The 11,429-nt window shown below is 45.0% G+C and overlaps 1 protein-coding gene and 1 long non-coding RNA gene across 2 annotated transcripts; both read right to left on the bottom strand.

Moving 5' to 3' along the window:
* Nucleotides 1–1,355: 1,355 nt before the first annotated feature.
* On the bottom strand, nt 1,356–2,781 carry LOC122928767 (protein CASC3-like). Its single transcript, XM_044281961.1, has 3 exons — nt 2,733–2,781; nt 2,379–2,538; nt 1,356–2,289 (listed from the first exon to the last, which is right to left on the bottom strand). Exons 1-3 carry the CDS (start codon nt 2,779–2,781, stop codon nt 1,356–1,358), a joined length of 1,143 nt encoding a protein of 380 aa, XP_044137896.1.
* Nucleotides 2,782–3,228: 447 nt separating this feature from the next.
* On the bottom strand, nt 3,229–3,541 carry LOC122945477. Its single transcript, XR_006391119.1, has 3 exons — nt 3,494–3,541; nt 3,361–3,416; nt 3,229–3,286 (listed from the first exon to the last, which is right to left on the bottom strand). It is a non-coding gene; the product is annotated as an uncharacterized LOC122945477 (long non-coding RNA).
* Nucleotides 3,542–11,429: the final 7,888 nt, after the last annotated feature.

Here is an 11,429-nt window from a genome sequence, read left to right on the forward strand (position 1 = left end):
TTATAAAAAGTATTTTTCAATTGTTTTAATGGCCATCGCTGATGCTGAGTACCGGTTTGTGGCAGTTGATATTGGTGCATATGGCCGCACCAATGATTCAATGATTTTCAAAAACTCTTTCATGGGACGGAGCGTGTACAATCGGCGCTTTGACTTTCCACCTCCTGAACCTATGCCTGGAACCGACAGTCCACCACTGCCATACGTCTTGGTGGGGGATGAAGCTTTCCAAATGTCTGGAAACCTGATTAAACCCTACTCCAGCCGTGGATTGGATGCCACAAAACGGATTTTCAATTATCGCTTAACAAGGGCACGAAGAATGGTCGAGTGCACCTTTGGGATCCTTGTCTCTAAATGGAGAGTTTTTGCTAAACCGATTCAATTGAAGATTGAAACAGTGGACGAAGTAGTAAAGTGTGGGGTAGTTCTTCACAATTTCATACGGACTAAAGAACCCGCGATTGAGCGAATAATCGAGGACAGCGAAATGTGTAGTATTGAAACTTTTGGGCCACGTGGTACTGTTGCTGTGTCCGCCATGCGAGATTCATTTGCTGCCTACTTCAGCTCAGATGCTGGACGTTTGCAGTGGCAGGACCAGAATGTTTAAAATTCAAATTTTGTACTGTTGCTGTTTTTTTTTCCCCAAAAAATATTCAATAATAAAGTTTAATAACTTTTTCAAATATAGTAGTATGGTGTTTCTTTTTAAATAAAATTTATATTATTGTTACTAAAAATCTTATCACCGCATGAGTAGCCACTATCATTGGCTGGTTCCCCAAGCGGTGTGAGAGCATGTCAGGCCTTTATCCACCACACCCTCTCCCACCGCCTGTAGAGCGACAGTTCCTGTGTCGCTCCACAAGCGGTGTGAGAGCGTGTCAGGCCTTTATCCACCACACCCTCTCCCACCGCCTGTAGAGCGACAGTTCCAGTGTCGCTCCACAAGCGGTGTGAGAGCGTGTCAGGCCTTTATCCACCACACCCTCTCCCACCGCCTGTAGAGCGACAGTTCCTGTGTCGCTCCACAAGCGGTGTGAGAGCGTGTCAGGCCTTTATCCACCACACCCTCTCCCACCGCCTGTAGAGCGACAGTTCCAGTGTCGCTCCACAAGCGGTGTGAGAGCGTGTCAGGCCTTTATCCACCACACCCTCTCCCACCGCCTGTAGAGCGACAGTTCCTGTGTCGCTCCACAAGCGGTGGAAGAGCATGTTGGGCCTTTATTTTTAGATAAAGTAAAAAAAACACAAGGACACATAAAAACTTTGAACTGAATTTTACTGAATTTTACAAAATAAAACTATATATAAATAAAACAATATTAATATAAAATTTGAAATAACAAAAATTACAAATCCTGGTATTGAGGAATTGTAGGAGGAGGTTGGGGGGTGGAAGGCAGTGCACGGCTTGATCCCTCTCCACCTTCGTATGTTCTGGTGGAGACTGAAATGTGTGATGTGGGAGGAGAGACAGAGGGAGTATGCAAACGGGATGGGGGATTGGGTGAAGGAGTTGTCCGAGCCAGCGAAGAAGGAGTGGTGAAAGTTGCTTGTTGGAAGTAGTTTTGAGGAGAGAAAGAAGAGTGGTGAAAAGGCTCGGGGGTTGTAGAATGGGGAGGTGGTTGAGGTGGACGGGTTGGAGTTTGCGGAGGTTGGAAGGGGTGAGGAGGTTGGAAGGGGTGAGGAGGTTGTGGTGGGGGATAGGAATGGGGTGGGGGATAGGAATGGGAGGGGGGATAGGAATGGGAGGGGGGATAGGAATGGGAGGGGGGATAGGAATGGGAGGGGGGATAGGTTGGTGGTTGGGGAACAGGAGTTGTGCGGTGTCTCAAATCCCACACCGCATCCTCCACCCTACGTCTGAACTCCAACACCTGGTCGGGCGTGAAGTCCGCCACCAGCTGAATAATTGACGGCCAATAGGTTTGTAGCGGGCCCGGCTGAGAAAACTGCGCCACACACTCCCGCAGACTTCTCAGCTCGGCCTCGATGGCTACAATCCTATTGCTGTAACCACACAAGGTCTCATACAAGAGCCTTGTGAGGTCTTCATAATCAGCTTGGCGGCTTCTACCGGCCCTCTGGCGACGCATCAACGCCTCAAAAAGTGGCGCCATAACGGCCATTGTTGCGTCACCAGAGGGCACCAGTAGAGGACGATTTGGGTCCTGACCAGGTGCTGGACGAGGTGGAGAGGGATCCGCGGGTGGCAGCTCAGCAGGGACCGCCTCTTGTTGACTTTCAGAAGGAGGTTCTGGCGCCCGAGTACTGCTAGTTGTTCTGTAAAAAAAACAAAAAAAGAAAAATTAGCATTTTTTTAAAATAGTTTTCACCATTTGACCAATTTTTTTAGGGATTTTTGTACTTACCTTCGCAGCTCTAGGGTTCTACGTAGGAACCCTAGGGCAGCCGCATAGCGGTACGGCTGCCGGCGGGTTCCGCCAGACCCACTCGGGCGATTGACCTCCTCATTATAGTCTTTCTTATAGCGGTCCCTTATTGAGCGCCATCGCACCATAACTGCCGTCTCTGAAAAATATGAAAATAAACATTACTCTCAAATTACTGGCATTACCAAACTGCAGCCCTACAGCTGTTGCAAAACTAATACTCCCAACATGCCTGGATAGGGCATGCTGGAAGTTGTAGTTTTGCAACAGCTGGAGGCCGCAGGTTGGACATGACACATCACTAATCAATTAAAAAAATTTAAGGATACTTACTGCAATCTTCCTGTTTGCCTTCACTGAGGTCGTCCCAATCCGTCAGCATTTTGCCGCAAATTTCCATCCACAGACTCCGGGTCAGGTGATGGTCTGCATGGCGGCGGTCGGTATGGTCCCAGAGTGGGACGCGTTCCTCCACCAGATGGATGAGGAGTTCGTTGTCTATATAGAAACCAGATAATTCCTCCTCATCCCTTCTGGCAGAGGCCCTTGAACCCTAAAAAAATGAGAAAATAATTAAAAAAAATAATGTAATAATTTACACATATGAGATAACAAGAATCAATACTGAGATATACTCACACGTCCCCGACCGCCGCGTGCTCCCCGGCGCCTTGTGGATGGTTGCTGACGACCTCTTGATGCAACAGTAGGATTAGACTAAAATAAAAGAATATCAAACTTAATAACCTTAAATTTTAATAATTTTAGAAAAAACACACTGCATTTTTTATTTTTTATTAAATTACGGATTCATGGTGTCCACCCCCAACTTCCTCCTCTCCCGCTGTAGGAACAGGGCCGGAATACCTCTCCTCCGTTGACGAATGCTGTAAAAGAAATATAAAATTAATATTTTGGACATGAATGGGATAATAAAATAAAAAGTTAAAACATGACATACCGTGTCCAAGCGAACTCGTCGCCTTGGAGGAGAGTTGCCGGACTCACTTGAATAGCCTATTGAAAAAATTAAAAATAATTAAACAATTGTTTTTCAATCATTGAAAAAAAAAAACCTAAAAAATGATACTTACTGGACATTTTTTTTTCAAAGATGAAGATAAGGTCTGTCTCCCAAAAAATATAACCTAAGAAAAATGAGATCAAAAAGATGAAAATTAACACATTAATATTAAACAGTACTACCTTAACCGGGGGACTACTACCCCCAACATCAACCATGCAGTCACCCCAGCCAGCTGCAGTCCCAAAGAAAAAGCACTTTGCACTGAAGCTGGGGTGACTGCACGGTGGGTGCGGGGGGCTGCATTCCCCAGGGGACTACTACCCCCAACATCAACCATGCAGTCACCCCAGCCAGCTGCAGTCCCAAAGAAAAAGCACTTTGGACTGCAGCTGGGGTGACTGCACGGTGGGTGCGGGGGGCTGCATTCCCCAGGGGACTACTACCCCCAACATCAACCATGCAGTCACCCCAGCCAGCTGCAGTCCCAAAGAAAAAGCACTTTGCACTGAAGCTGGGGTGACTGCACGGTGGGTGCGGGGGGCTGCATTCCCCAGGGGACTACTACCCCCAACATCAACCATGCAGTCACCCCAGCCAGCTGCAGTCCCAAAGAAAAAGCACTTTGGACTGCAGCTGGGGTGACTGCACGGTGGGTGCGGGGGGCTGCATTCCCCAGGGGACTACTACCCCCAACATCAACCATGCAGTCACCCCAGCCAGCTGCAGTCCCAAAGAAAAAGCACTTTGGACTGCAGCTGGGGTGACTGCACGGTGGGTGCGGGGGGCTGCATTCCCCAGGGGACTACTACCCCCAACATCAACCATGCAGTCACCCCAGCCAGCTGCAGTCCCAAAGAAAAAGCACTTTGGACTGCAGCTGGGGTGACTGCACGGTGGGTGCGGGGGGCTGCATTCCCCAGGGGACTACTGCCCCCAACATCAACCATGCAGTCACCCCAGCCAGCTGCAGTCCCAAAGAAAAAGCACTTTGCACTGAAGCTGGGGTGACTGCACGGTGGGTGCGGGGGGCTGCATTCCCCAGGGGACTACTACCCCCAACATCAACCATGCAGTCACCCCAGCCAGCTGCAGTCCCAAAGAAAAAGCACTTTGGACTGCAGCTGGGGTGACTGCACGGTGGGTGCTGGGGGCAGTATTCCCCAGGGGACTACTACCCCCAGCATTCATTTGCTGCCTCCTACATGCATCTACTATGTCTAGGACATAGTAGATGCATGTAATTAATGTATATTTCCAGACAAAACACACACTGAAAACTCACCTCCAGGAGCTGAAGACACGACCTGTCCTCTCCCGCGCGGGTTGTCTGCCGAAGTTGGCGCCAGCCAAGCCCTTCCTACTTCCTGGCGCAGGCGCAGACGCAACTTCCGGATCCGTCGTTGCGTCGTAAGAACTGAAGATGTTAGGACGGATCCGGAATAATACATTCCAATGGGCTATTATTCCGGATCCGTCGTTGCGGCAAGTGTTCCGGATTTTTGGCCGGAGCAAAAAGCGCAGCATGCTGCGCTATTTGCTGCGGCCAAAAAACGTTCCGTTCCGGAACTGAAGACATCCTGATGCATCCTGAACGGATTTCACTCCATTCAGAATGCATGGGGATAATCCTGATCAGTATTCTTCCGGCATAGAGCCCCGACGACGGAACTCTATGCCGGAAGACTATAACGCAAGTGTGAAAGAGCCCTAAAAAATATCCCCCCCCCCACAAAAAAAGGACAATTTTTGAAAAGTTTATAGTATGAAAAAGCATAATCAATGTGATGGCGCAGTGTATGTTTACTCATAGCTATATATGTCCATGCCACTCATTTCCTGTTGCTGTCATTACAATCAAAAGCTTAAAAGAGGGGATGGTGAGGGGGGGGGGTGAAAAAGAGCAAAAACTTGTAAAATAAAATTTCTAAGAAGAGATGATGAAAAGATATTAAAAAAAAAAACTCCTAGGAGACTTAAGAGTCTCATATACCAATTTTCAGGCCAAGTGAAGCAACTTTGATTTGTGTAGAATCAATTTGTACGCAAATCAAAATCTTTGAAAAATGTAACAATATAGATACAATTGTTGGACAATTATTTCACTGTATTTCATATGTAACCTTGTGAATAGCTTTCAGTTCTCTTCCTTCTGTCCCTCTAGGTGGAGTTAATCAGCACCTCTGACATTGATTTGTACCTTGAGGAGATCCAAGATCAAAGTGCATGGAAATATAGAAGACAGTTTAATTCACAATAAAAAGTACCCTTGCATTATTATAAAGATTTCAGGTTTATATTAATTCACTGGCCAAGACTATTAAATATGTATTTAGCCCTTGATTTAATATAGTTACTCATTGAATAGACAACATAATTTCTGGTCTCTTGAAACATTAGAACTTAATTACCACTGGCAAGAAACAGAAGCACCTTAAGTGGAGAAAATGGTTGAAGTCTTTAATTTCTGGCATAAAAAAAATCAATATACCTTCTATCCAGCTTAGATTTGCATTCCATTACCCTCCTAAATAGATGCGTAAGACTCTATTTAGCATTGCGAAGTGAAGCTTATAACCCATTAAAATCTAAATAACAATTGATCATCAAACTTAGTCACGCCAGTGTTTGAGAGATGATATCTGTTTGTTCCCAGAGCAGAGGAAGAAAACAAAATGTTAATGTAACTATTTCCATGAATTATATACCACATACTTCAATAATTTGAATTTCTAGGGCATACAAAAATGCAGACTAGTTTATATCAGATTTTATTTTAAGGATGGTAAGTGTTTAAAGGGTTTCTACCACTTGCATATCACATATTTGGTGTTCAGACACTAGCGATCCGCTAGTGTCTGATGTAGCTTACAAGCTAATTATTACATTAATCCGTTCGGCCGATACCTCAAAAAAAGCACTTATATCTTTATGCAAATGAGCCTCTAGGTGCTATGCAGGCGTTTTTCCAGCACCTAGAGGCTCCGTCTACCTTGCAGTTTGCAGCCCAGCGCCTCGCTCCAGCACGCCCATCTCTTACTGTATTCGATCCTCCCCCTGCTTCAGCCTTCAGAAATCCCGCGCCTGCGCCGTTCGTCGCGGCATTCGGAGGCATTCGGCGCAGGCGCAGTCAATGTCTGACCGCTCCGTGCTCAGACATTTCCACTGCGCCTGCGCCGATGACGTCATCGGCGCAGGCGCAGTGGAAATGTCTGAGCGGGGAGCGGTCAGACATTGACTGCGCCTGCGCCGAATGCCTCCGAATGCCGCGACGAACGGCGCAGGCGCGGGATTTCTGAAGGCTGAAGCAGGGGGAGGATCGAATACAGTAAGAGATGGGCGTGCTGGAGCGAGGCGCTGGGCTGCAAACTGCAAGGTAGACGGAGCCTCTAGGTGCTGGAAAAACGCCTGCATAGCACCTAGAGGCTCATTTGCATAAAGATATAAGTGCTTTTTTTGAGGTATCGGCCGAACGGATTAATGTAATAATTAGCTTGTAAGCTACATCAGACACTAGCGGATCGCTAGTGTCTGAACACCAAATATGTGATATGCAAGTGGTAGAAACCCTTTAAACCAGGAGAGCACAACAAAGGTTGTGATAAAACTTATTACGTATTACCACTGGAGATAGTAAATGAACAGTATATGCCAGAAATATAAAGATGCTCATTCCACTTCCAATAATCCCAACTTGTCATCAAAATATAATCCATTTCTCCCCAGTTTGGAACTCCAAGAGGGAAGAGATCATGCTACAATGAAGATAGCAGCACACATACATGACCACCTGTCCACTACATTCACTCCTTTCAGGAGTGCCACACAGGGACAGGAAACTTTCCCCTGTTGTGGCACCAGTGCACCATTTATTTTCTGATTACAGAATTTTGTTTTCTATTTGCTGAACAGGATTATGGGGGCAGCCATCTTGCCAAATCTATTCTTAACAGCATTTAGAAAGCTGTAACAGTAGCCCTCTGTTTGTCTGTTGAGATATGTCGTTTAATTATGCTGAATCCCCGAACGAGGTTTATGGACAAAATAAAGTTGCAAACTGTTAAGTATTAAAAGACATTTCGACTCTCAAAAGGCCAACCGCACAGCCTGATTCTATGGAACTATTTGGGGCAAGAGCCTCGTGTGCGTTCGGTCAGAAACAAGACCTCCAGGAAATTATTTAACCCCCTTCTCTGATCTGGGTGATTTGGGGATATGATGGTCACCTAGATCTTGGCTATCAGGGGATGTCACATTTGTGGGGATATTGTGGATTTTGGGGTACTTTTTAATGCTTTATAGAAAGTTTTGGTTTTACTGCCTGGAGATAATTGGGTTACATACAGTATCTGACCTAATTATCTCCCAGGCAAAGGGGAGGCATTGTGTGGGAATATCCCAGATTGTGTAGTTTTTTCCCATTGGTCTGTGTGTTTGTCACCCAGTTCTCCATCAGGTCCAGAGGGGAGTTCCCCTTGCATGGGGATATAAGGCCAAGTGTGGCACCAATAAAGGCGGATCTTCTTACCCTCAACTCGCAGCCTCCTCTCGTGTTGTAGTGAACAGCTATATCACTACTAGCTCTTGTAACAGCTGCACAGCTAATGGAAATCACAGCTCAGCTTGGAAGTCTCTGGAGCAACTATACAACACCACTCTGACTAGGGGAGAAGGATGTCGCCTTCGGTTGATACTGTTACAAAAGCATTTTACGGAATTGCTTTACAACAGCCACAAAGGCAATTGACACAGTGGACACAAGCTAACCTCATTGACGTCTAGTTACATAGTTACATAGTTAATACAGTTGATAAAAGACATACAGTAAGTCCATCAAGTTCAAACAACAGATAGGTGGAGACGCGAATCCTAGAAGGAAATGAGAATCAGATTTCTACACGTTTTCATAAGCATTAATGTTGTTTACTTTTAAGTATTCATCTAAACCCTTTTTAAAACTGTCCACTGTTCCTGCTGTGACCATGTTCAGAGAAAGTCTATTCCCCAGATTCACAGTTCTTACAGCAAAGAAGTTTTGACACTTCTGGAGACTGAACTTTTTCTTCTCCAGTCGGAGGCAGTGCCCCCTTGTCTTTTTAGGGCATTTTACATGGAACCGTTTTTCTCCATATTTTTTGTATGGCTTTTTTTTTATATATTTGTATAGGTTAATCATGTCCCCATTAGACGTCTCTTCTCAAGACTTAATACATTCAATTATTTTGATCTTTCTTCATAACTAAGACCCTCCATGCCCCTTATCAGTTTAGACGCTCTCCTTTGTACTTTTTCTAGCTGCAGTGCATCCTTTCTATGGACTGGTGCCCAGACCTGAACTGCATATTTCAGATGAGGCTGCACCAACTCTTTGCAAAGTGGTAATATTACATTCCTGCCCCGCGAGTCCATGCCTCGTTTAATTCATAACAATATCCTGGTGGCCTTAAAAGCAGCTGATTGACATTGTATGCTGTTATTTAATCTACCATCACAAGGACACCCAAATTCTTCTCTTTAAGTGACTCTCCCAGTGTTACATCACCTAGGACATATGAAGCACGAAGATTTTTACTACCAAAATGCATAACTTTACATTTAGCCACATTGAACCTCAAGTTGATGCTCAATCACTCAGAGTGTTCAAGTCAGCTTATAGTTTATGGGCATCTTCCATAAACTGTTCAGTACTACATAGCTTAGTGTCATCTGCAAAAATAGAAATGGTGCTATTAATCCTGTCCTCGATATCATTAATAAATAAATAAATTAAATAATAGAGAAACGAGCACTGAACCTTGAGGTACACCACGTATAACCCGGAACCATTCTGAATAGGAATCATTGACCACAACTCTATGGACACGGTCCATCAGCCAGTTTTCAATCCAATCACAGACTATACTTTCCAAGCCTGTAGACCTTACTTTACCTAAATATCTATGAGGGACAGTATCAAAAGCCTTTGCAAAATCTAGAAACACTACATCCACAGCCACCCCTCTGTCCAGGCTACTAATCAACTCCTCATAAAAACAAATCAGGTTAGTATGCCAACTTCTGTCCTTGGTAAACCCATGTTGGTTATCACTTATAATATTATTTACAGTCACATACTCCTGTATATAGTCTCTTAAGATTAAAGAAGAAATCAGTCGGCACTCGACATAGGACTCAGTCTGCACGAGAAGAAAATGCTTCCAGACCATAATGTAATAAATCTCAGCAGACGTTCTCTTCTTATATCAATATGTTTATTTTTATTCCATCAACTCAGAGGAAATAGTATAAGAACGCGTTGTGGCTCATATAGCCTTCATCAGCTCAATGTATAATACATTTTTACACACTTTTATAGCAAAACTGATTAAACACATGGAATGACGTCAGACGCCATGGGCGGCGCTTAAACACAGTCTGCAACTTCCAGTCTGCAAAAATAAATATTCATTTAGTTACATGCATTAACGCTCATGTAAATGAGTAATCTCATAGTCTCTGTTCAACCCCCTGGGCTGCAATGTGCCCAGGGTGTGGATCCAGTAAGCTTCCCTGTAGTGCAACTTATTTTTTATATCACCCCCTCTCCTAGGTCTTTTAACCTGTTCTATCACCTGAAATCGCAGCTGTAAAATCGAGTGGCGAGAATCACGAAAGTGTGCTTGTATAGGAAACAACAAATTGTCGGTCCGTAGCATCGATTTGTGTTTACAAATGCGATCTCTCACAGTTTGCATAGTTTACCCAATATAGATTAAACCACAAGGGCATTTTATTAGATAAATAACATTAGTGGAGTCGCACATGAACTACCCCTGAAGACGGAAGGCCCTACCAGTATACGGATGATGGAAAGTTTTCCCTTTAATAATATGTGAACATTGCGCACAATGTAAGGGTACTTTCACACTTGCGGCAGGACGGATCCGACAGGCTGTTCACCATGTCGGATCCATCCTGAGGCTATTTGGCCGTGCCGCCGGACCGCTGCTCCGTCCCCATTGACTATAATGGGGACGGAGGCGGAGCTACGGCTCAACACGGCGGTGCACGGCGAAAGGCCGCCGGACTAAAATTACTGCATGTCAGGCTTTTTAGTCCGGCGGCTTTCGCCGTGCACCGCTGTGCTGCGCCGGAGCTCTGCCCCATCCCCATTATAGTCAATGGGGACGGAGCGGCGGTCCGGTGGCACGGCGAAATAGCCGCAGGACGGATCCGACATGGTGAACAGCATGTCGGATCCGTCCTGCCGCAAGTGTGAAAGTAGCCTAAGCAGGGATATGTCACCATCTTCTGATTTATTTATTTATTTTTTGGGGGGATATCAATAGAATGCTCTCTTGTGGAAGAGATTTATCAACAATATAATTTGCATATGGGTGGGGCCACTCGACTCCCTCTGGGCTTCCATGAGCATTTGAATAATGCAGTGGATGGTTTAAAATTTACTATGACCTATGATCAGTTGAAGGGCAGTTTTTTGGACACTGGTGAGTAAAGATGAAGAATGATTTATATATACTGATCTTTTTAGGAAAGAAACTGATAAGAATAGTGTACTGCATTTTGATAGTGCTCATCCTTTACCATTAAAAAAGGTGATTCCGAAATCGCAGATCCAGCGAGTGAGACGTATAGTTTCCAATCCAGAGATACAGGGACAGAGAATAGGTGAAATGGTTGAGAGGTTTAGGGTGAGGGGCTATCCTGAGAAAATTCTTAAGGAGGCAGTGAGTACCCCTGTAAGGGATCAGATAAAAGAGAAAAATCCTAGGATAGTCTTCTCACATAAATTTTAGCCTTTTAATAAGCAGTTGGACTATATTATTTGTAAACATTGGCTGTTGCTAGGGAAATACTATCCACAAGTTGTGGAATTTAACAGCCCTCCATTGATTTGTAACAAATGTAGCAAGACCTACGGGGGGGGGGGGGGTTCAAAGCAGGCTACAGGAGACAGCCACGTAAGGGTTACTATACCACAAGCTCTGGGAGCGATTCAGTGGGAT

The sequence above is a fragment of the Bufo gargarizans genome, chromosome 1, assembly GCF_014858855.1.
Source record: "Bufo gargarizans isolate SCDJY-AF-19 chromosome 1, ASM1485885v1, whole genome shotgun sequence".
Classification (NCBI taxonomy): Eukaryota; Metazoa; Chordata; class Amphibia; order Anura; family Bufonidae; genus Bufo; species Bufo gargarizans.